Raw genomic sequence first — 26,674 nt, 5'->3', positions numbered from 1 at the left:
GCTACCTCATGTCATCTGTAACATAATTATATATATAGTTCATATTACTTCAGCATCCTTTGCACTCTTCATCATTGCACTATTGTCTCTCGTAGCTTGTACATATTATTTTAATGTTGAATGTAGGCTTCTACATATCAGTTTAGTATCTAATGTTCAATTTAGGCTTGTAGTTTTTAGTTTAATATTTAATGTTTAATGTTTGTACATATACAGCAAAGTTTTGACCAGAGTCAAATTCCTTGTATGTGTACATACCTGGCAGATAAAGCTGATCCTGATTCTGATTACACATAAGATTTTATTATTGCATTTGCAAACAGGGTTTTTTAACACACTGAGAACAAATTAAAGAAATACAGAGCACATCTTAAATTTTCATGACTTTGGAAACATCAGAAAACACCTTAGATAACTGTCACTATTAAGGCTGTGTGGTGATCAATACAACATCAACATTTAGAAATACTTATATTACAAACCAACATGTGTAATTATTATATATAAACTATATATTGTATTTAGTAAGAAGCTGCACGAACATAATAAAATCAAGATACACATCCTATAAATAATATAATGCAAAGGGTTAAGCATTTTCTTCTTAACGTTATACACAGCTTGCAAGTTTGACATTAGTATTTATTGTATGAACATTAGTATTTATGTGATGCATGTACCATGATAGACTTACCTTACAGGTAGTAGGTATTAGAAGTAATGATACTGTGTCATGGTGGACAATGACTGTCCGAGGCTGCAAGTATACAATACTGACATTTAAAAGAAACAGTCATAACACAATGTATACAATACATAATATGCCATAATCTCTGGGTGAATCATTTGTTTAAAATCAAAGTAAAATTATTTGCCAATGTGAAAACATACATGAGAGTGTAAAATCCCATTCCTGACAAATAACACCCATTGAACTGGTGAACGTGGAGAATAATTTTCAACATTTGTGGAAAAAAATATTGCGGGTAAATTTAACTGATGAAGTCAAAGCAGAAAGACAGAACAAAAGAGATAGAATTAAGAATTAATAACGCTTCAGAGGTTGTGGATGTTGTGGATGAAGCATCACATAATATGTAAAAAAAAAAAAAACTGTTAGTAAAGAAAAAAAAATCTGATTGTTAAGATTATTCTGATTCTATGTTTATTCTATACAAAAATAGATACATAGTAGAACTTTACGGGATCAAGTGGATGAGTGTAAGACTTCATATAATGTGTTGTTGTTGTTTTTCTTCACAAAAGTAAATCACACATTTACTTATTAAAAAGGAGCTTGAAGAAAAAGTGGTAGGAATAACTACTTGTAGATAAAAACCTACATAACATTGTAGAAAACTCCCACATTATATAAATGTAGTTTTTGTTACGATATACGGCACTTAGAACAGGGAGGAGTGTTTGCAACAGTAGGTGGTAGCAACGCTCTGATTTCTTGTAAGCTGCCATTGAAAATAGAAACAGAAGAAGATAATTGACCAATCACAGGCAGCCAAGCGCTGATGCGGAAGCATCCAACACGGAAGCAATTTTCTGAATCTTTTTGACGCATGCATCTGCACTTTGAGCACTTCATGTTACATTAATACAGAGATTCTAAGTCCGGGCAATAATATTATCAGATACAACAGACAGAGGTGTGTTTAGTGCAGTTATGTTGTCCGGCGGAGAAGCAGTGTTACGGGCGGTGGAGACGCCGCTGTTCTGGCTCGGTGCTCTGACCGCGGCCTGGCTGTCTGTGTGCTCCGTGTACCGGCTGCTGTCCGGGATCAGGGTGTGGGTGCTCGGCAACGGACGGCTCGTGTCACCCACTAAACTGGGGAAATGGGCAGGTGAGGAAACTGTTTTGAGTTTTTGTTTTATTTTGTCTAAATCACATGAGCACGTCTGGAAACAACGACGAACGAAAATGACATTTCTGTTGATTAAATTAAAGAAAACAAACCTTACCAAAATGAGAAATTATTATTAACGTCAGTGTACTTAGCTTATTTTTTCCACCCTGTAAATCTAAAGTTTTAGTTTTACTAAAACCATGCTTTATGGTACAAGAATATTGTTTACATTTCTGGTGATTCATATGCAAATATGCATCCCCTAAACCTGATATTGACGGGAACAACAAAGGCTCTTTAGTGCTTTTGCAACTTTTGGTTTTATTGATAAGCCTACTTTCAGGAATCCAAACTGCTCAAATGTAAGAAAAAGGAAGATAAATAGTCTTTAATCACCAGAACTAAAAATAATTTTTAACAATAAAATCTTTAATTACCCAACACATGTTTTACTGGTTATGTTCAGTGTCCATTTCCAAGGAACTTCTCTGACTTCAACACAATCCCGAGGTTCAACAATATTTGTCCCTGAGGAGAAATAGGTTTTTTTAACTAGAACTTCAAAATAAAAAACACAGTTAAAGTTACATTAATAAGAGTAAAACAGCCTCAGCAGCACGATATTAATTAATGAGCATAATCACCAGAACAACAAGCACAATTTATGACTAATCTGTCATCTCCCCACATAAAGTATGACAAGCAGAGCATTGATATCAAACTACAACAACAATCCTGTGGCAACAACATAATCCAAAAGCAGCATAAACATCATCCTATATCCCCACAATGAATGCTAAATCTTTGCATTGAATCTCACATGTCTTTTAGCTTTTTGGTGAATCATTCTCACATTTTGAAAAAGCCATTCGTGTCACTGTGAAGAAGCAACTAAACGTCAGGCTTTAAAAGCACTGATTACTGACCTCTTCTGGCTGAAAATTATAGTTCTTGCATCTCTGCCCACATTCAGCAGCATTGTGCATTTATAGTAAATATGTGTAGCAGCTTAACATTTGTAACCTTACACCTGTCTCAAATTGACAAAAATAACTTGATTTAGTGTGTTTTAGCAACAATATACAGAGCTTTGTATCAAATAGCTTTTATACATTGAGTTTGGTCTTCAAACTCTCTGGTCTGAGATAAACAAAGAAATCTTGTTATCAGTTATAGCCTAGATAACAAACGCCCATTGAGCAATAGGGGCATGCATGCCTTGGACCCTGCCTGAGGAAGTACATTTCATAACATGTATATTAATACATTTTACTTTTAGTGTTTTTATAGTTTAAGAGTCTTTGTCAATTTATGTTTTTTCCTACTTATAATTTTATTTATTATGTAAGGAGAATATTCTTGACAAAATAATGAAAGGTTCTTTATTAGGTACAACCTCAATTTGAGAGCAAATTCAGTATTTCACAATACATCATAAGAACTGGTATTATGCTGTAATGCATGATATGGGGAGATGTTTCTAACATTCTGCACCCTCTCAAGTTTATTTTGTGTTCATGTCATGAACCACCTTTGCAGTCCTGTTCTGTTGCACTTTGTCACAGCTGTCTTGCACAATAAGTTAACCCTGACTTTTTTATGTTTCCAAATTGGTCATTGCGACATCTCTGCAGCAGCAGGCTACCATGTTAGTTTGAGGTAATTTTCATGAGAAAAAAAGGAATGAACAGGAAATTATCAGCTCTTTGTCATCGGATGTAAACCGTAGTAAAGCTTGTTGATTGGATTATGGCTCGAGGGGATTATCAATCCGACTGAATACTGTCCATCTGTGCAGCCTGCTCACTGACTGAACCTTGAAGTTTGAACAGCCTGCTGGGATTGCTTAAATGTCGGCAAGTCTGGTGTTCAGAGTTCACATCATAATACACAATTCTGTTAGACCCCAGAAATGAGAAGTTTTCTGAAAACAATTGTGAAAAGCATTCCAGAAGAGCTCAAGTTCATCCTGTATTTTGGAAAGAAATAATAGTCTTTTTAGATGCATAATTTGTCATGCATATAATCCCCCAATCTTTAATTATTTTATGTGTGTATTTATCCTTTCAGTTCGACTTCTCTCCTCTGTATTTTATCAGTTTTATCCGAGTCCAGATTCAAGGTGTTTTGTGCAGTCACAGCCACATCAGTCTGCCAGAGAAACCCAAATGTTTTGAGGACACGAGCCGCAGTTGCCTTTGATCTTTTGGTGTGCAGCTAAAAATGGAAACGCAGCATCACGCGGGTTTTTATTTTTGGATTACACATGCAAAGTGATTCAGAATATCCAATGAGGCGAAGGAACCCGTTAGCCTCGGCTGCCGCTTTCATTCACAAACTTTGTCTCAGTGAAGTGGACTTGATTGAGAGGACGGCCTGATTATGTAACTAGGACTCGAGCCATTCATAAATGTGACGTAACATTCTCGGGATTCTGGTTCACTGGTACCCAAGTCTCACTTTGTGTCAGAGGAAGGGAGTTAGAGAAAGTAGAAGAAGAAGAGAGTCTGTGCTTTAGTACAGAGAGAACCATTGTAGTGGCATCAGATTCCTATGCATTCTGCTGCTATGTGCATATATACAAAACATGGCTATGGTAAACATGGCTACAAAAATATAAGCTTTATTTGAGTTTTAAACAAACAAGGACTTGGCCTCCATTTAGAATAAACTAAATGTTCTAATCATATAATGAATTTAGGCCTGTCTGTTGCCCAAACATAATGTATCTATTTTAACAAGGCTGGAACATATCAAGGCTCCAAAATATGAATTTGCAATGTATTATAATAATAATTCTTGCAGGTACAGTCGTTATGATTGTTCTATAAGTGCTTGGTGCAATTCTATGTTACATCAGGGCTGCAACTAATGATTAATCGCATAATTGGTTAATCTGCCATTAATTGTTTTGTTGTATAAAAATAATAGTGAAACTTTACCTTTATAGTTTTAAAGATCTTGGAGTAGGTGTCAGACGAAGCGATTAACTGCATGCTGCCTTTGTTTACATTTTCCAGGGCAAAAATGTAATGTGAGTGATACATATGACTGTTAAAGAAAGCACTTAAGAATGTACAGGACAAAATCAGCAGAGATAAGAGGTACGCCTTTGTCCACAGGGGGCGCCAAAATAAGCAGAAAGTTCCTCGCAGGAGCTTTAAAAAATGGAAAAACGATCTATCAAAATAGAGACTGATCATTTTCTGTCTATCAGCTTTTCAATTAACAATAACAAATATGTTGGCTCTACATCACATTTGCATGATCAATCACAGTTGGGGGTGCCTCTACATGCCTGGGAGTTTGCTTTAAAGCAGAGCATGGAGGAAATTACGTTACAAAATAACATTTTCTGTCCTGAATTGGAAAAAGATGACTTTGCATTGTAAATCTACACTGTAAGGGCCTTAAAGCTTTGGCTTCTCATTCATGTGGCTGCTAAGATGAAGACGGGGGTTTGACTAAACTTTATGGGTCTGATCAGTGTTGCTAACAGACCAAAACATTCCACACATGCCCAGACATGCATTCTAATTATTGGTAGAATGGAGTAAAGATGTCTGCCAATGGTTTGTTGGAAATAGAAGTACTGTTATTGCCCGAGCTGAAAAAGGCAAGCCCTTAAGCAGGGAAGGATTTTAGCTTCTATTTTCACACATATTGGGAGATGTTATTGGGGGCATTGTGATTTATTCCCAGTATTTACATTATGTTCAACAATAAAGTGATGTTTGCTTTAAAACCCTGCATCAAATCGTTGATGCATAGTAGAACTATGATGAGAACACTTCGCCAGTCTAACCTAGTTTTTCAGAAGACAGCAGTTCCTAAAATAGCTCTTGTTTTATTTGAGTGAAGGGAACATGCACTCAGCTGTAAAAGCTTTTTTTTCTGTTCTGACTGCAAAACAGTTCATTCTTAAAACAACTAAAAATATCCCGGCCCATGTTTCCCTCATCACTGTGCCTGCAGACTCTCCGCCGCGCTCCCCTCCTCTTCTCTGTGCTATTTTTAGTTGCCCCCAGGATCCCCCATGTTCGTGTTTGTCACTTTCTCTCCTCTTTCCTCCCCCTCTCCCTTCTGTTTGGCTCGGCTGCAGCCCCGGAGGATGCGCGGCACCTCAGCATCATCTGTACTCAGGAAGATCACACAAAAGGAGGAGATGGGCACAGCAAAGGGCACATAGATAGATGAATAAGAGAGGGATTGGATAGTATTGTCAAAATAACAAATACGTTTGCTTAAAATAAACTTTATTATCCCTGCAGAAATATTTGTATTGGACATTTCAGCAACTGAACAAACATGAAAACAGCCAGAATCAGGTGTGTAGTGCTCCGTGATATAGAAACATGCCATGTATATTAACAATATGAATTACAATATATAGCCTACTATGTTTGTTTAGAGGTCATAACACTTAAATACAAAAACAAGCTATGTAACAAAAGAAGTTGGTAATTATAGATGCACTAAGCCGATAGACTGATTCAGTGTAACTGATAATAGCAACCTTGTTAAGAGGTTTAGGTGTAATTTTTCACTGATTTCAACAGCAATCCCTTCATAAGTATGACCTTAGATAAAAATGATCCAAATGCAAACTGTGAGCTAGACAGCTTTAAAGAAAACAGAGGGAAGGTTATTGACTGGCACTCTGGACTGCAGGTACCGATACAGAGTTTAGATGTTAGCAGAGAAAAAGTTGGATTGGTGAATTCCTATTTAAAATAATATAACAAATGACACTAAAAACACAAAGCAATCAGCAGTTTGTTTATTTTTTCAGGATTATCTTTTTGGCCTTTCATGCCTTTTATTTCTTGAGAGGACAGCGGATAGTGTCGGAAACAGGTGAAGAGAGAGTAGGCATGACGCGCGGTAAAGGGGTGAGGGCGGGAGCCGAGCCTGGGGCCGCCGCAGTCCTCAATGCGGTCCGCACATGAGTTGCATAATCTCACCACTGAGCTAAACCGACGCCAAATTGTCAGTTTTTTTTAAGGCTATATATACACAACTGCCAAAAAAAAACCCACAGACACAAAGGTCTACTAAAAGGGTCTTCCAACCGACCTCTTTCTTGCAACACAATGCACTGTTATCCAGTAACACTCCAGCAGTGGTCAATCCAATACATCAAAAGACACAATCATATTATATTATTTTGCAATTCAATCAGTGTAATTCTGCTGTTTATTTAACAATCATGGTGTCAAAGAACATAGTAATAACTATCTACATTTTAAAATGCCGGATTTTATTATTATCATCTAAATGTTGCATCATTTAAATGTAATAGTTTACTACAGAGTGTTGGGACAGAAAATTGTATTTTTTAACTACATATACCTGCATTTAAAAACACAGTTAATAAAGCTTCAATCTAAAGAATAAGTGGTCTGGCAGCAGACAATGAATAACCAAAATAACTCACGATAATGTATTTTCTGTAGTTAATAGTGTTCTAATCGTTATTTGATTTACACTTGATTCAGGAAACAACGTTTGTTTTGAATGAGATTGCACTTATGTTTGTGCACCTAGCACGTATTTTCTAATGTGCCTTAGTGCCTAAAAGCCTCTCTAGCGGACCCTGGAGGCTGCGCTGCTCAGTGCAACCAGATAGACTTGTGGTTTGACCCAAATAACGACTATTGTTCCCATCTTAAGTCCTCTTCATTCTCATAAATGGGTCAATACAGCGGTGCAAAAAAAGGAACAAAATAACAGAAGAACACTTCCACACAATTGACCTCTAAACACAAGATGAAGAACAAAACATTTAACAAGGGTAAGTTAAAAGTAGCTCCTGATGCCCGGCTTTACAGGCTACACAGGGACACATTGTAACGTCCTGACTCTCCATCCCACTCCTCTTCCACTTATTGTTATATTTAGCCAGAGGTGTGATGAATAGTTCCTCTGAAAGATGGGAATTGCTATAAATAGACCCCTGCTGCTGCTGCTGCTGTTTGTGCCAGGCAGTTCCAGGGCATCCGCTCGCTCGACTGCCACCGATGACAGAGAGGACCTAACTTTCCTGCTCCCTCCCTCCCTCTCTCTTTCTCTCTGTCCTCCTTACTCACCTCGGCTGCTCTCCATGTACCTTGTCCTGCAGAACATCTTTCTGTGCTGACACGCAGGCCTTTACCCATGAACATCAATTTATTTTATCTTTCTAAAGCTCGTTGTTCTTTGGCATTCTTGGTGTTTTTGCATTGCACTTTCCAGGGATGACTTGTAAGATATAGAGTCCACAGCTCTAACATCTATAACCCTTTATGTGGGGATAAAATTCCTGTAGGTGGCGCTCTTTGTCTGTTAATCTTTGGTGGCCAACACTGATTAGTTTTTTCATTGTTGAAGTAGCTTCCCTTGGTTTTGGGGATTCATTCGATTTCAAATCAGGGAAGAAAACAAAAAATATATATACTTGCATCCACAACAAGAGAGGCAGAGATACATTTTTTTCCACTGTAGAGAAAATACTTTAAATAGAGCTTGTAGCTCAGGCTAACGGAGCACATATGAGACTACAGTGAGCAAAAGCCATATGTTCATTGCAACGTTTAAGGCTAAATATGGACATATACTAAAGAAGTAGATACTCTTCCTGTAGTCACCACTGTCAACATACCATCATTTTGTTTCAGAGCTTTTTATTCTTTGGGAAAGACTCCTTATCTGTCATTGAAGTATGTGCCATATTTGATGTACTGTAAAAACCTGAAAGGTTTTCTATAGCTATTTATTAATAAAACATGTATACAAGTTATTTCAACGCTATTTAAATGTATTTTCATATGAAAAACATTCAAAACACACACAAATTACAGCCTACCATCTTTTTATTTTAAATCCTGTTTGTTTGTTTGTTTGCAATCCTGCTAGCTACCGGTGAGGTAGTTGAACTTGCACGTGTCCTTGACAAAGCCGTAGTTGGATTATTTTGCCATCGTCTGGGTAAAATACCATAACAACAATAAAATTCCTTTCTCTGCATTTTATACTGGTATAATGGTCGCACTGGTATATAGGACGCAGCCCACTTTTAAGATGAAAAAAAAATGTCTTATACGCTGAATTACACTGAATACTGAATTTTACAGTATGTACACTTCCTTAATAAGTCTCTATCTGTCCTTTTTCCCTTTAGTTGTGACAGGAGCCACAGATGGGATCGGGAAAGCGTATGCAGAGGAGGTAAGACTCTCGGAATATGAACATTTTCTGACTCCAAACAACACAGAGCCACAGTCGCACAAGAGAGGGAGAAGGTTGGGTGCACTTTCCTCCTCTCCTCTCTGTCAGACACATACAATAATTCTTAAAAATGTGCTGCAACATGTTGGTTTGCATTTGAAATTTCAATGGATCTGTCTGGAAATGTTTTATTTTTTAAGACCTAGTTCTGAAAACTTTTTATCTACATACACCTGCAGTTTCTTTTTCAAACATTTGCATATTGAGGTTATGGCTTGCAGGTTAATTTTCTAGAGTCTGAATGTTTGGGCGTCTCTTAGCTGTTGCTTTGCAAGTTTATTCATGCAGATCCATGCCCTCAAACTTCACTGTCACAGAAAGTCTAGCTAAAGTAAGGTAGCTTACTAGCCCCTAGATCAAAATACTCTGAATGCTTTATGTAAAAGATTGGTTAACATCACATCAGACAAAAGCATGACCCAGCACTGCCTGCATAAAATAGAGTATGTGTTGCAATGCACATATGCACATGCAATGTGTTACCTTTTTAATATTGTGTCTGTGTTTGCAGCTTGCCCGCAGAGGCTTCTCCATCGTGCTGATTAGCCGCTCTCAGGAGAAGCTGGATGATGTATCTAAGGCGATCAGTGAGTCGCATGCATGTTAAATTTTTGTGTACATTTATTTTTTTCAAACTTTGGTCTAAATACAGACAAAATTATTTGCAAAACAGCAATTATTAATATAAAGTGAAGGTTTTGTGGATGAGTTTCCTATAAATCACAGTGAAATGCAGCATGTAGCTCAATATTACTTCAGTTTAATCCTTCAGTCAAACCTATCCCACGTTTTACAGTCAGGGGAAATCAACACTGTGGTCCAAGTGCACACGGCTAATATGGTGTAAAGTATGACAGTTGAGAGATGGAGTTCAGTCTGAATGAAACATGCTGTTATTTGGCCTCATTTATCCAATCCTGAAATGTTGCATTCATATTGCAATGTGTGAGTGAAGACTAAATTATATTGCATTAAATTGCATGTTTTCCACAAGTGATATTTTTATTGAGAGGGGGAACCAGCAGGACTCTGATGCTTTTGGTTATGAGGCAGTAAAGCCTCCTGCTGGAGCTGAAAGTGAATCTGTCCAATTAAATGAAAGCTTCCTCTTGAGGGAGGGATATCCTCGTTGATGAAGAAGGATTTCATTTTACCCTCCCTGCTCTGTTCTTCTCTTTCCAAGTGACTATTAGTTAGCAACAAGGCTGCACAGAAAAAAAAAATCACGTTTTCATCACCATTGTGATACGAACATACGCAATGAAAGCATCACATGGATAAGAAATCATTTTATTTACACACGCTACGCATCCACATCAGCATGCACAACGTTTGACCATTTAAATCTATTTGTATAATCAAGTGAAGCCCAAGCTAGCCGTCAGCTTCCCTCAGATTAATTACTTTCAATTTGGCACTGGATGTGAGGTTTATTAGCATGTTGGCTAAGGAAGGAGAGAAGACAGAGGAAAACATAGTTGATGAAGGCTAAAAAGAAGCACGTCTCCTGTTTTTTAATTGTTCTGTTTAGGGAGAATTACCTGCTTCAAACAGGTACTGTGTAAAACATGCCAAACAGCAAAGTTATTGCACATTACAGGTTTTCCTCATGTCTTCTAGGTATCATTTGTAAATAGTGTATACAACTTAGTACTGACCTTTGCTACCTTTCTGTCTCTCATATGTATATGCAAAGTAAAAAATGTTTCTCTTTGTGCCTGCAGCGAGCAAATGTGGAGTAGAGACCAAAACCATCGCTGCAGACTTCAGTGCTGTCGATATCTACTCTAAGATTGAAGATGGACTTGCAGGACTGGAGATTGGAGTTCTGGGTAAGCGTGCAGCAGCTGCTCAGGCCACTTCACTTTTATAGAATTTAATTAGTGGGTCATATTAGATGGCAAATCCAGCCTGAATCAGGGCTTGCAGACATCAGGAATGCTGTACAATCCACTATGATAAATTTAAGTATTTCATATAATCATGGAGGTTAATTTTATCGTGGCTTCTTGAGCCCTTTGATGCCCTGCTCAGATTAGAAAGTTGAGTTCTGGGTTAGCGCGCAGCAAGTACATAGGCCAACTGACTGTCATACAATTCACTGAGTAACATGAGATTGAAAATTCAATCTGATTCGAGGCCTACAGACATCAGGAATGCTGTGTGATGCACTAAGAAGAATGTAAGTTTTTCATGTAGTCATAAAGGGTAATTTGTCCTGGCTTCTTCAGCCCTTTGCTGCCCTCCTAAGATTAGAAGGAGGAATAACACTCCACAATAGAGAATCAAATCATAATGTTGTCATATATTTTGAATGACTTAGTGCTGTTATTTCTCTTTGTTTACAGTGAACAATGTTGGAATATCCTATTCTTACCCTGAATTCTTCCTCAACGTCCCAAATCTGGACACTGTGAGTTTAAGAGTATTATTCTATTTGTCATGAGTGTACAAAGGATTCTGTCATACAGGCATATGAAGGATAAAAATGTAGCAAAAAACATTTTACGAGATTGTAAGGAATAATGAAAAAAGCATGTTTTTTTTTGAGCAATTTCGGTCAATCTAGCTCCACTACAAACAGGATCCTTTAAAGTTAACTGTGTGGAGGAACATTGCAATTTGAATGAACAAAAGAGCTCTCATGTGCAGATAGAAATTAGAGCCTCAGGCATAATCGAACTGCACAACATTGGCTAGCAGAGTAAGACCTTATGTACTTTTTACCAGGAAATGAATGTGTTCTTAATAACATAGTTATACTCTGTGGCTGACCTAAAGTGAGCACATGGAATTATTTTTTCGAAAAGTGGCCTCATGTAGCAAATACAGAACAAAGCACAAATGTGTGCAACAGTTGCACAGGTAAAAGTCATAAACTCAGCAAAGAGACTGCTGTGTAACAGAAATCACAGAATGTCTGCTCATACCAGAGCAAGTAAGGTTGTAACAACAAAATCACATTGAGAAAATGTGAGTTTTATGGCATAGGAGTTTTTGCTATTTGCTGTTTCCACCAACAGAAGTTAGAAATTGTTGCTTTAAGATAAAGAGAGTTTAGCATTTCAAGTTACGTAAGATAAGATAATCCTTTATCGATCCCCAGAGGGGAATTTGGATGTAGTATGGATATACGGTACAGAATGTACAGTATAATATGAACATATGAGCAACTTTGCAAGTTGTGGTAATGCTCCTGCTTTTCTGATTTCAGTTCATCGACACGATGGTCAATGTTAACATTACGTCAGTGTGCCAGGTGAGTGTGTTTATTTTACAACATTCACGTAATCGAGTCTCTTTGACTCTCAAAAATATCCTTTTTTAATGTCAAAGAAACAAATCAATCTTAATAAATGTATAAATGTAGAACCACCTTTGGCGTGAATTACATTCTGTTGTATTAGTGGATAGTTGCATCCGCTTCGCACTTGAAGGCGGTGTTTTACCCGCATTTCTTTACAACAGAGAAAACCATTTTGTTAAGTAATTGGTTTAGCCTGCACAACACGACTTCTAAATGTTTGTTTGTGCCACTGTGCTGTCAGGGTTGTTTTTGAGCAATTAAGTTGGTCCAAGTGGATTCAAATGGCTGAGATTCACCGTCTGATAGTCCCATAGACCACTAAAGACACACGCACGCACGCACACACACACACACACACACACACACACACACACACACATGCACACACAGCACAGCGTAGTGACATAAAGCACAGTAAGTCACTTCCGTCCCTCTCCTCCATGTTCAGCAGTTCCCAGAGCAACAGCTAAAGTCCACCCACTCTCTCAGCACTTAATTTATGTCATTCAATATTTCTTTAAACTGCTCCCTCTGCTATCATTATCATTTCCTCTCTCTCTTTGTCTTCACTCCCCAACCGCCCCTCCACACAAAACCCACACACACACGTTTACAAATGCACACCTCCACACACTTGTCGACAACCCACACACACTAATAGACTCTTTTTGTCGCTCCAGTGCTTTTACTCGGTTTCTCACACTTCTCGCCTCCTCTCTCTCTCTTTCCATTTAATTGTTTTTTCCAGATGACTCGTCTTGTTTTACCTGGAATGGTGGAGAGGTAAGTTTTTCTGACTTAAGCAGTAAGTGGATTTTTTACACATTTATTTATACAATTTTTAGTAATTAGTAATTAAAACCTTCAGAAGATGTAAGAATAGGAGCGTTTTCTGGACTCAAATTTTTAGGCAGTCTTATGTCTTCCCTTTAGGCAGTCTTACGTCTTCCCTTATGTCTTGTAAATGATAAAATGAAATCAAGGATGGACTTTTCCACTGCCATTTTCAGACAAGACTGAGTCCTGCAAGTTGCTCTTTAATCATCAAGAAAACTCTATAAAATGCCTTTCTTGTAGTGACATGGCCATGTAGACCTAATACAAACTCACACACTTTTCCTCATCTTGCCTTCGTGAGGGAGTCATGAGGGAGGCCCTTTTATAGTCTTATTCCACTAATAAAGATCATCCACATGGATCTGGTGTGGTTGTCTAGAGAGCGTGTGGACATCAAAAGCTTCAGCAGATGGGGTCGTTAGGGCCCACAGTATCCTAAAGGCCTCCTGCTGGTTGAGTTTCTTTTATCTGTCATGTTTTCTTACAGAAGATGGGATACGTCTGGTGTATCTGGCTGTTTGTTTCCTAATTATGGATGTTTGCAAGGTTACTTGATTATCTTTAAAGTGATAATCTCGAAGATTTTAATTTAAATAAATGTCTGTTAAGTCACTATCTAACGCAGAGTGAGGTAACCGATGAAAGCCTTTGCATTTGTAGAATTACGCGCTAGGTGTCTGTGGCGACTTTCATGGAAAAAATAACAAGTGGCACCCAGTTAGTGACGTGTTTTCCATCACTCAGCAGTGGTTGGTCTGCCACAGAGAGTAGGCAGAGCTAAGTATTGTGAGTAAACAGTAATCTACTATGGCTGAACAAACAAAGAAAAGATCGATGACTACAGATACAACTTCAAAAATAAGTGAAAATCCAAAGAAAAAGAAACAAATTGGACGCTCAGATGAAGCAAACAGTCTAAAAAGGAAAGCGACCGTCAGCGAGGAAAATCAAGAGTTACAACCAGAGCCAACCGTGGACGTCACACATGCAACACTGTCTGGATATCTGGAAAGTGTGCTTCCGCAATTACCATTTTGACACCAAAGGTGCCGCAAAAGAGATCAACACTTTAAAGGTCTTAAGATCTACAGTGCCTTCCATTAATATTCACCCCTCTGAAACTTTTCCTGATTGAAATTGTTCATGAAAGGTATCACAAACTTTGAATGTCTCACAGAGAAACATTAAATCTATCATTAGAAAATGGAAAGAATATGCCACTACATCACATCTACCTTGAGAATGCCGTCCTTCTACGTTGACAGAACAGGCAATTAGACTGTATTTAGAAAAGCAACCAAAAGGCCAATTCTGTTGGAGCTGGAAAGATCCACAGCTCAGGTTGGAAAGTCTGTCCACAGGAAAACTATTATCCATGCTCTTCACAGATCTAGCCTTTTTGGATGAGTGGAGAGAGGAAAGCTGCTTCTGAAAGAAAGCCAGAGTTAATCCTGTTTGGAGTTTGCCACAAGCCATGTGGGGACAAAGCAAACATGTGGAAGAAGGCACTCTGCTCACATGAGACCAGACTTGAACTTTCTGCCCATAGTGCAAAAGCTTGTGTGTGGAAGAAACCCGACACTGCACATCGCTCTGAGCACACCATCCCCACTGTGGAACATGGTGGCAGCAGTATCATGCTGTGCGGATGCTTTACAGCAGCAGGTCTTGTGAACCTGGTCAGGATTAGAGGCGAGATGGATGGAGCCAACTACATGGCAGGATACTTGAAACTGGGGTGAATGTTCACCTTCGCAGCATGAAAATTGCTAATCATGCAGACAGAACTACACTGGAGAGGTCTAAAGAAAAGAATGTCAATGTTTTGGAATGGCCTGGTGAAAGCCGAAGCCTTAATCCTGTTAAGTATCTCTGGGGAGACTTGAAAAATGCTTTTTACTGACAGACTCCAATCTGGGCTATTTTTCCAAGAAGAATAGGCAAATATTGAAGTCTCTAGATATGCAAAGCTTGCAGAAAGAAAGCCCAAAAGACTAGCTGCTTGTGAGTGTAGGAATATTGGTTCACTTAAATATAATGATATTCTGTTTTGTGATACTGTATAAAATTGTCAAAAAACACTATCGATTTTTAATTGATATTTCCATGCAAACTTGGTTTTTTTTTTATGATAAAGGCAAATGTTAATTCCTTCGGTCAGATGGCACAAAAGGCCTACAGTAATGTAATATACCACACTGTACTGAATAGTAACCCCTGTAATGTGATCATCCGTTTTGCCCACATTTTTATCAATATTATCCATACTGCAATCTCAGATCCCATCAGCTATAGTCTGACAGCGTTATAGCCTCTGTGGACAGCGTTGAACATGCCGGGCGTGTAGCCAGCAGTTATCGATGAACAACTTCCATTCAAGACTTCCTTTTCCGCGTGCTGCATTGTTAGAGAAAAAGGGACCGTTTTTCTTGTGATTGACTTAAATTAACAGGTCTTACCTTTGCTGAAAAATCATGATGCAGATTTGTAAAAAGTCAAAATGAAGCTTTGTCAGGTCTGTCCTCAAGAGGAGAAGAAAGCTACTTTTAAAATGCTCGTTTGTTGAATGGAGGTTGGATCGATCTTTTGTGAGGCATTCAAGGAAGTCAAGGAACCATTTTCGCGACACAACGTTAAGGGAATTTATCTCAAGTTAAATTTTAGATGCAGATGTCTGTTTATAGAAATTAATAAGAAGCTAAATCGTTGTCAGATAGCTGCTGATGGGAGCCAGGATGTCATTACGGTGAAATACGTTCCGCCTGCTTTTGCTCTCCACACGGACTGTTTTTCCTGCATACGCCGCAGCCTGCTGATACGTGATTGGTCAATATTACTCAGACTACAAGCGTAGTACAAATGGAAACCAGAACACGAGCCGCCCCTAAAATCCATGTCTCTGCCAACAGATTCTACATTTCTATGTAGAATCTGTAAATAGAGATTAGCCATACTGTAATTGCAGTGAAAGGTTATTCAAACAAGTATTGACTCAAGGAAATGAATACTTGTGCTTCCGGCGGTTGCCTGCTTTTTCTATCTTAATTATTCTTTTCCTCACAAAAAGCATCATTAAAGCCATGAGAGCTATGCATTTTGTTAATCAAATTATAAACAGTCCAATAAAATCAATTTCAATTTCAAAACTGCAAAATCTGCAACATCTGAAAGTCCAAGGGAAGTGTATGTTTATGGAATAATATTTTAATATAATTTGGCATTGGATTGGCCCAATATTTCCCACTTTGTTTCTTTTCAGTGTAATAGATCGTTTGATTATATTTGTGTGTTTCCAGGAAGAAGGGGGCCATCCTCAACATCTCGTCTGCCAGTGCGATGTACCCTTGTCCTCTCCTCACTGTCTACTCTGCCTCCAAGGTAACAGCAAAACACCATTTATGACCTTTTCTTCAAGCGTGTACTGAAGTGTAACCTGTGGTCACATCCCAGCACCGTAAACAGTTTACATCTCACCATATGCTGAGATCCATGTGGAGAAATCCCTTTTCTTTGTTCTCGTGTTATGAATTATTCTGTCTAATCTACCAGCATACACTGAGGCGAAACTTATCTTCTGGTGACGAAAGATCTTAGTTCAACATTTATTTTGGTGCTGGGATAAAGGGAGGGATCTTCTTTTTTCATATTTGCTGTTTTAATTGTCGAATATAAATAAGTCAGTGACTAACTCGGGTCCCGAGGTAGTGCACCAATTAAAAATGTTTATAGGAGCATGTGGCGTCATAATGTTTTATAACCGTCTCATGTGTGTTTGTTAGCTTAAAAACAGCCTGCTGTTCACAGTTTCAGCTGATTTATTTGCGGTGTCTTTAATACTGGGTCATGTTTATCCACTAAATCCAGGTTTCTGCAATGAAGGTTTAAAAGTGCATCTAAATCCATGCAGGGTGGAGTTTTAGTTTAATGATCAATTTAACGATCATCTCAGTTCATTACCGCAGTCATTAACATCGTGGAAATACTTCAATTTTTCTTACTTGAATTGTTCTGCTCTTATTGACCTGCCTTCATCTTATGCAGGCTTTTGTGGACTTCTTTTCACAAGGACTTCAAGCTGAATACAAGAACAAAGGCATCATCATCCAGGTAAACCATGAACAAACCTCAGTTCTTTCTGCTACAAGCCCACAAAGTTTACTTTGGTTCAGAAATGTAGTTAGAAATGCAGTTTCAAGGAAAGTTCCTTTGTAGATCTTTAGGCTTTTCTGTGATGGCCAAAAATGTTGTCTCAACACTTAAGCCGGAGATATACTTGTTTTTAACTACGCGTTCGCGAACGCATGGTGGCTGCTGTGTGTTTCCTGTGTCTCTTTGGCACGTCGGCTGTGCATGTCCTGAAAAATGAACGCTACGTGTACGCAAGATGCAGTTTGCACATGACCAGTAGGGGCAGCGTAGAGGCAGACGGGATGTGACAGGGTAAACACAACAGCAGGGACAACAAGGGCAGAAAGTTTTGAAGAAGACCTGAAAAGTCTGCAATTATCCAGATCAGTATGATGTGTCGTTGCCACTGCACAGTAACAAACACGCCTGTCAAAACAGTTGGAGACATATGTTTCATTTTAGAAGTCGACGTGGAAACCTGCAAATTAAATGAAAGAAGTCCGGGACCGTTACGTCCGTGCACAGAGGAACGTGTTGGAGAAGCGGAGTGGGGGCGGTGCTGGCGGTGTGTTCTGTCCACCAAACACAGTGATCTCAGAATTACCACAATAGTAACCTCCTCGAGTGTCGCCATGTCTGTTTACATCCCACAGATTCAGTAGTTGCATACGGCCTCAGCTCTCTGGTGTGCCCCCCTGGCGTTATCCTCAAGTAACACACATAGTGCATAGACAAGTATGTGAACAATTACGCTCACGCTGCAGCCGGTTGTGTACACAAACTCAAGGTTAAAAGCAAGTATATCTCTGGCTTTTCGACACTCTACCAAACAATTAAAGTAGACACATCTGTACCAAGTTTGTTTCCATCTTTTTTTTTTATCCCCAGAGCGTTCTCCCGTTCTTTGTTGTAAGCAAGCTGAGTAAAATCCGACGGGCTACACTGGACAAGCCCAGTCCGGAGCGCTACGTTTCAGCCGAGCTCAACACTGTGGGGCTTCAGGCCCGGACCAATGGCTACCTGCCCCATGCCGTTATGGTAAGTCTGGGTATGTAAAGCTTGGAGGAGAGATCAAGACTCTTGTTGAGAGTGGCGTATCACAAAAGCTTATGGTAATTTCTCTAAAAATGGAATGCTTCTAAAGTAATTGCCAAATAGTCGGCCATCAACCAGACTTTAGCAGAAATGAGTTTGAAAAGAGCCATCAATCATTAAACGGTCTCCCTTTTCCTGAAAACCTTATTGAATCTCAACCTGCTTCGGCTTTTATTGAATACCTGACAGTAACTAGCCATTGCTTACAGTGCAATGCTTTCAAGTTATATCAATAACAATGCTATATGATGCTAACTGAGCACTTTCACTGGTTTGTCATATGCGTGAACACTCACTGATGGTGACTCAAGGACTGCTAAAAGGCCTTCAGCCAGTTGGAGCCTAAAATTACACTGCAGGCCAAATCTTCCTCCACATATTGTGCTTTTATATAATCAGCATGAACAGTTGAAATGTTTCTTCTGTGTCAGGCCATCTGAATGCCAGTAAATGGAAAGGGAGCCCATAAGAGTGTTACCATTCAAACACAACTGGTTTCTTAAAAGAGCACTCTTTATATTTGATTAAATTTAGTCTTGATACAGGTACTTAAAGCCTCTGGAAATCTGTCTTGATATTGCAAAAATGCAAATGTGATATCAAAGTTGAACACCTTGAAGCATTTACTAAAATCTGAGTAGAATAAACCTTCATAACTATCAAAAAAGGAAGAAGTTTGATCACAGAATTAATTACGTATAAATATCCTGGCACAACCAAGCCCAGTTAAATCACAATATCAGTACAATTTACAGAAACTTAAAGTGATAATCTCGAAGATCTCAGTTTCGTTCTCTTTGGCGGCACCTATGGTGATAAGCGGCAATTATCACCATTGTTTTACCTCATTTGGTGACAAATAGTATTCAAGATTATCAGTTAAACTATCAGAAAAGGAAGATCAAAATTAAAGCTCATTTTGCTGAACATTTCACAAGAATATTTGGGTGTGGCCGATTGCATTTTGCACATTTCAGTGTAGTTGAATTATCCTGGCACAACCATGGCAAGTTAAATCCCAATATCAGTAAAATATACAGAAACTTAATAATCATATTTCAAATTTGGATAAAACCAATTTCCAATTAACTAATGCTCAAATGTACAAAGCACCCTATATTGCATAATTAAAAGACTATTGTGTTTTTGTGTTTCCAGTGGCTTTAAGCGCTGTCATGGCAACAGAACCAAAACTCATCAGGCTGCAATTTCACTTTATTCAAAAGAGCCTCCTACCTGCTCATCTCCATTCACTAAATTAATATTGTGTCAACAGTTGCTAAAGCATCTGTCAAATGATAAACCTCCTCTGAAATAATGGAGTGGGATGCTCCACTACCTTTCACTATTGTCTGCATCCTATCACTGTAATTACTCAGAAATGAGACCGTCTTCATTTATGCAGAGGTTACACAGAGCAGCAGTCATTTTCTCCCTCCAGCTCCTCCATGTTGTGCTCGATACTGTTGAACTATGTGACCTGAATATCAATGTTCATGTTTATTGATATACATACAAATAACAACACCATGCATAACAGCATAAAGGTGGTCAATAAATCATATTCAGCCCTGACAAGCCTTTGTTGATCCTGTGCAGTCGACAGTTTTTGTACAGATAACATAAACCAAGCGGAGATATTTCCTTTCAACAGCGCCTGTATTTCACTAAACCACAAGCTGCAGACAGTTAGTGTGTGTGCTCTGATTATCTGATAATCTCCCTTCAGTGTTGCAGTACAGCTCTGCACGTCTCACAGTAATAATTGGGACTGCTGTAAAACTGCAACCTCGTACATGTTCACAAACAACAACAGATGTTCTCATCTTTTTCTGCACAATGTTGACGTCATTGTGAAAGGCCTATAAATTCATCCTGTTGTTGGTGTGCTTTAAAAATGTCATCGACCAGCCAGGTAGCACAAATGTTATGAGGTTATCAAACTCACTACCCATTTTTCATTATTTTCAACATGACAGGTGTGACCTAACAGCAGAGTTTCATAAGTGTCTGTAACTGCAGTGAATGTGCAATTCTTAAAGGGCCAGTTCGCCAATTTTCAACCTCAGTCCTATCATGCGATTATTGGGAGCTAATGTCATTATGGTAGGAAAAAAAATGCAATTTTGCTCTGTGCCTTTTGGAATACGCTATCCGCTTCTCCAGTGGGCCCTGGAAAGGCCAGATTAACGTAAAACAAGTCGTCTGGCGGAGGCCAGGGAGCTCGCTAAACTGTACTTCCTCAATCTAGGACGCCCGCCTCCGATGTCATGTCTCGTTCAAAATCGTCAGGTTTGAAATGTAGACTGCAGACCTGAAGATTTTTTAGAAGATCCACCGGTATATTCTCGTCATATTTCAGATTCTGTACCGCTCTGAGCCATTGCCTGCAGCGATAAATGTCCTTGACTAGAAAACGGTAGTATTTCACTCCAGTGTCTCTCGCTGGGCCGTCCCTTTCAGAGGGAGGGGCGCAATGCACTCTGGGTGTGGTAGGAATGTAGAATGGGCGAAACCACAAGCTGTTTGCGCAACATTCTCCACAGCAATGGCGCCAATTTCAAATATTACTGCTTCTATCGATTACAGAGAACACCAGTTTTGACTGACGGTGGCTTTTTCCAGGGAGAACTGCTCCTTTAAGTGAATCAACACACTTAACCATCATCTAAATCCATTATTATTTTCACCTTGGATTTAATTATGTACCAATTTAGGGACATAACAGAAATGAGCTTTAAACTGAATTAGAACGGGGCATGAAAATAATACAATTAAGAGGAAATATATTAAAGATATTAATATAATTGGATAGTAATTCAATGGAAGAACCATTTACGACGCTTCATAAAACTGCTCCTTACTTAAAAAGAGAATTAAAAACAGTGGGGGGCTTCTTCGGCTGTTTGAACTCTTGTCTGGGAAGCTGTTAAGTTAAAGCCCAGTTAATGGTCATGGATATGGGTGAAGCGTAACAGATTTTATTGCTGTAATATGAACTGCCTACTTATGCACAGTATCTTAAAATTAGATGCAAATGTGGTGAATTGTTCTGTGGGATAAGTTAACCATATTGTACAAGTGACTATACTGTAAATCAGCTCAAAAACTAAGGGAGTGTCCTTGTAGATTAAAAGTCTACAAAACAAAAAGATGAATCTTTTTTTTTAATCAAAATGTCAAGTTATTCTAGAAACTTGTCTGTGTATCATTGAAAACACAATTGTCCGACTTTTCTCCTTTGCTTTGCTTGCCACAGTTGTTGCTCCTGTGGGCTGGAAATTAATAATGAATGCTAATCTGTTATTTGTAAATGCCACCAGCTGACCATGTAATTTCCCTCTGTAGGGCTGGGTGACTACGGCTCTGCTCCCTGCCAAGATCCTCAACAGCTACGTGATGGGGATGGGTCTGTCCCAGCGCGCTCGTTACCTCAAGAAGCAGAAGCAGGGATAGATAGATGTGCCGCAGACGACAGAGGGGGGGACCAGCTGTGTGAACGACTCGTCTGACTACCATCATCATCACGGACCAAGAAGAGGAAGTGTGACAGTTTCTGGGCAGCCTCCCTTTTATGCTTCCAGTCATAGATGAGGCGAGACTGGCCCCGGTATCCGCCACATGTTTTCAATCCAAAACACTTGTGTGAAAAATACTGAGCAAAGTGGTGGTCCTCACTGAGTGATCAGCTTTAATGAATGGAACACTAACTTGGAAACTAAAAACAATTCCCAACACTGTCCATCTGTCTGCAAAACATGATAGAAAATTGAGCCTATATGGTGATGGCTAAAGATAATTTGGATGTTTTTGTATATTTGAACCTATGACTGTATATATCGATGGACGGCGCGTCTCCATCTGCTTTCATTGTACAAAATTGAAGCCGACATAGCCCCCATGATAGGCGCTGCCATCTTGCGCTGGTGGCACCATTTGGAGCGAGAGCTGTGCAGTAGAGATCGGCGGGTGGAGCAGCCTTAGCCAATTCCGCTAACCAAAACGCACACTTAACTTACCGGGAAAAAAACAGCAAATATCCCACACGCCAGCGTGTTTAACAGCAGAACAGCTTCTTTGTGTTGGTCTGAAGCAGACGTTCACAGATATGGAAACTTCAGTGACTGTAGTGATTGCTTTGGTTATGTTTCCTCTCGCCGATTATCCTCTACTGCTAATCCGAATCCGATACAGATCGGCTGCAGGAGCCGTGTTTGTCAACAGAGCTGTGAATCATCCTTTTTACAGCATCATATTACTAATTAAAAGTAAACTTGTCAGAAAAATGAACATGAACACTTGGACGTAAATCAGCATGATAATAACTAACTATAATGACAAACCAAAAATGTATTCGGCATTTATTTTGATTTTATAGTTTGACTCATGTGCCATCTGTTAACATGGAGGAGGCAGGCTTTATGACCTATACTGCAGCCAGTCAGCAGGGGGCGCTCGAAATGTTTCGGCTTCACTTTTAGGGAGCTGTCATGTCGTCCATCTATTATACAGTCTATGGTTTGAACCCCCTGTGATTATGTGAACCAGCTTTTTGCTACGCGTACTGGCGTGAAGCTATATAGGAGAACACTGGAGGTGGTACTTACATTTTCTACAGCACTTAAACAATGTCCTAAAGGCTAATGATTATGTGATAATAGCTTTGTTAACAAATTTGTCTTTCTTTTTTTTCTCATTTCATATCAGGAGATTCAAAGCATTTAAATTTAACCTTTGTTCTTGATAACCACCTTATTTTATCTTTATTTTTTTCTCTGCAGTATTGATGCAGTGGCCATTAAAGGGACTGGATATACAATTTAACCAAACTAGGTTTCATCTTTGTGGTAGTCTCAAAGATTTCAGTTTCGTTCTCTTTGGCGACACCTATAGCGATAAACAGTAATTGCGGGAGCACACTTTTATCCAGACAGTGTTGCATGTGTGATGTCCACGGTTGGCTCCAGTCGTAACTTTTGATTTTCCTGGCTAATGGTTTGCCTTCATCTGAGCGTCAAATTTGTTTCTTTTTCTTTGGATTTTCACTTATTTTTGAAGTTTTATCTGTAGTCATCCATCTTTTCTTTGTTTGTTCAGCCATATTAGATTACTGTTTACTCACAACACTTGCAGAGACCAGAAAAGCAGCCGCTTAGCTACACCTACCCTCTCTGGCAGACCAACCACTGCTGGCTGATGGAAAACACGTCACTAACTGGGCGCCGCTTGCGATTTTTTTATGCGAAAGTCGCCACAGACACCCAGTCTGTAACACTGCAAATGCAAAGGCTTTCATCAGTGGGCCATAGGCTCAATCACCATTGTGTTACCTTGTTCGGCGATATTGACTTAACAGACATTTATTTAAATGAAAATCTTTGAGATTATTACTTGAAGAAAAAAAGACATGATAAAACAGCGCAGAGGAAGAGGTTGTTTACACACTAAATTCATTTTCACATTCATTGTTACAACTAACAATACACTTTGGTACAGTTTTCTGTCCCATGTGCTCACTGAAATTGTTCTTAAGATTCCTGTATATTCTTTCAAAATACATTCAATCAGGGTAAAATATGAGGGGTTCGTTTGTTTGTGTGTGTGTGTGTGTGTGTGGCAACAAGTCTGTCTTGTGTACATTAATCTCAGTGTTTTCACCTGTATAATTGGATTTACTAAGAATTCAAACCAAACAAAGAAGCTTCTTTAAATCTCTGATGCATTTTCGACTTTCTCTGTTTGTATGCAGACTTTGTGTGTTCATCGAGTATGTCAGAAGTAGTCTCACCTTAATTTCTCTCGGTTCTGTTACCAGCTTTAAGTTATTCTGTATTACTTTGTACTTGACATTTCACACATACTAACTGTTAAGGTGCAGGGGACCAACATCCGTTTTAAGGCTAGTGCTTCTCTCAAGGGTAATGGCATTAGGCATTTGTCTGGAGTGAAAGCAGAGCAAACCCGAACCATTAGTATGTACTGACTTTAGAAAACTGCTTTGCATTTGTCCTTGCAGCCATCAATAAATATCAATTTCAATAACTTCATCCTCTAATTTGTCTGTTCTGCCTTCTTGTGCTTGGCTTCACCTTTCTTGTCACTTGTGTTTTGAGTCACATTGAAGTAAAATTTAGAGAGTGTAGGGGACACATTTTAGCCTGAATCCCCAGAGAGGTCTGACAAGGGACAATTCTGGTTGTAATTTCTTTAATGCCCTTTATTAACGTCTGTAAATCTCCTTATATGTCTGTGTGATCCCATCACAGCCAACCATTCACAGTAAAAAGTCTGCAAACTCCTCTGTAATACAAATGCTCTTAATACCCATATTATATGTGACCTGCTTTTACAACCCATCAATCAGCTCAAATACAGTAACTCCCGTGAGTGTTTTTAACCATTATTCGTCATTTTCACAGCCCATACAAATGTGTTGCTTTATCACGTCCTGCCTCTTCCCTCCCAAACATTACTGTCCGGTTCCCATGCCAACAGTTTCTGGGAGATTATTCCGGTGCACTGGTATGGAAGCTGCGGAAGTGTGTCATCGCTGAGGATGTAGGAGGGGAGAGTGTGTGGAGGGATGCCCAAAGGAAGAAACGAGTGGGATGCAGAGATGTATATATATGAAGAGGAGCTCAGTGGTGATCACAGTCCACGATTTGCTCAGACTCTCACGCACACTTTGATTTTACAGCAGAGCGACGAGCACATTGGAAAAAGAGCAAAACAGGATCTCTGAAATCATCATTCATCAAGCAAAACCCTCAGGACTGAATATTAAACAGCTCCAACTGATTGTATTTTTAGCACATTTTTGTCATTTTTTGGGACAGCTGATCTTTTATCAGTAATCCTACATCGACGTCCCCCTCGAGCTTCACCGTCTCCAGCTCCTCATCCTCAGATTTGGGCCACCGCTCATCATGGCGACCAGCATGGACACGCTCCCTGCCCATCTGCTGCCTTTGGTGATGGAGGAGTTCCCCCAGTCTCTGGCCACAGCTTGCGTCTGCAGGGCCGGACAACGCGAGCCACGCCTCCGCTGCGTGCAGTGTGGCATCATCGAGGAGGAGGAGGAGGACTGCTCCACCCTGGAGGAGGACCAGGCCCAGCGGTCCTTCCTGCAGACCGTGGAGAGCCTGAGGAGGAGCACCAGATGAGCAAACTCCAGAGCAATTTCTAGCATGATGACTGTGGCGTATTTGACCTATTTGGCTTCCCTGCAACCAGTTTGGGTACCAACAGATGTCGACAGTATTACGGATGTAGACTGTACTGACTCTAACGCCTCTGATGGTGGTGATATTTTGGTAACTGGTGGGCACCATATATGGAAGCGGATGAGATTGCACTGAAAAAAGACACTAAAAACCTGTGATGGAGCCAAAGTGCTTGCAACAAACTGCTAATTTGCATATTTTCTCTTAATTTTGGAAGTAAATATGCTTTGTTGTGCAATGATTTTCTGCAAAGCATTGCTTTGACCTTGTCCAGTTGTTACATTGTTTACATGACTGCATTTCTGTTTCTTTATGTTCACTTTGACTGCTGCAAAAATTTCAATATAAAGCTGAAGCTCTATAATATATTTGGTGGTTTGTGTCTTCTATTAATAAGGTAAAAAAATGTTGACTACTTAAAATACACTTTAAACATCAAATTTCCTATTTATGTTGCTTGAAATATAAGTTTACAAGCTGTGTTTGAAGGGGAAATGTTGGTACACACGAAGCCATTAGATGTCTTTCAGGCCTTTCCATGTGGTGGCACTATTGATACACTTTTTTGAGCTAAATAGCACAAACTACACAGAACCACACAACAATCCCTCCTCTCAATCCAGTTTAACTGCACATTAACATCTGCAATCTGTGAATTACCCCTGCTATGTCTGATATAATTCAACCATGGATTTATTGTACCTCTGATTGTTTCCGAGAAACAAACAAAAAGACTCGAGTAGTCAAGAATCATGAGGCCACAACACAAGACTGAAACACATTAATCCCATAGCTGTCATGCAGTGCCCTCCTTTGGCTTTGCAATTAAAAAACAAAATCTCCCCGTTTACCTGTGTGCATTCTGTTCAGCCTTCTATTTTTCGCCTCTCTAAATCAATCCTCCTGTGACCAATTCATTCCCTCCGTGTTTACTATCATTGTGGCGGATTTTGCACAGTCAA

At 39.3% G+C, this 26,674-nt stretch overlaps 1 protein-coding gene across 1 annotated transcript; it reads left to right on the top strand.

The window, feature by feature from the left end:
- Window positions 1-1,547: 1,547 nt before the first annotated feature.
- On the top strand, window positions 1,548-26,080 carry hsd17b12b (hydroxysteroid (17-beta) dehydrogenase 12b). The gene is made up of 11 exons (XM_069657822.1): window positions 1,548-1,853; window positions 9,016-9,062; window positions 9,634-9,709; window positions 10,847-10,954; window positions 11,471-11,535; window positions 12,337-12,381; window positions 13,178-13,212; window positions 16,563-16,644; window positions 17,308-17,373; window positions 18,283-18,432; window positions 21,838-26,080. The coding sequence occupies exons 1-11, from the start codon at window positions 1,676-1,678 to the stop codon at window positions 21,943-21,945; spliced, it is 960 nt and encodes a 319-aa protein (XP_069513923.1). The 5' UTR covers window positions 1,548-1,675; the 3' UTR covers window positions 21,946-26,080.
- The last annotated feature ends 594 nt before the right edge of the window (window positions 26,081-26,674 follow it).

This window comes from Semicossyphus pulcher, unplaced genomic scaffold (assembly GCF_022749685.1).
Source record: "Semicossyphus pulcher isolate SPU_LCO1_2020_fin unplaced genomic scaffold, fSemPul1.0.p SCAF_1, whole genome shotgun sequence".
NCBI lineage: Eukaryota > Metazoa > Chordata > Actinopteri > Labriformes > Labridae > Semicossyphus > Semicossyphus pulcher.
This window is presented reverse-complemented; position numbering and strand designations above follow the sequence as displayed.

Bases quoted from the DNA above. Each gene is read 5' to 3' on its own strand.
- hsd17b12b (XM_069657822.1), top strand. From the start codon at position 1,676: ATGTTGTCCGGCGGAGAAGCAGTGTTACGGGCGGTGGAGACGCCGCTG. The intron at 10,955-11,470 runs GTAAGCGTGCAG...CTTTGTTTACAG, and splicing joins ACTGGAGATTGGAGTTCTGG to TGAACAATGTTGGAATATCC. The intron at 11,536-12,336 runs GTGAGTTTAAGA...TTCTGATTTCAG, and splicing joins ACGTCCCAAATCTGGACACT to TTCATCGACACGATGGTCAA.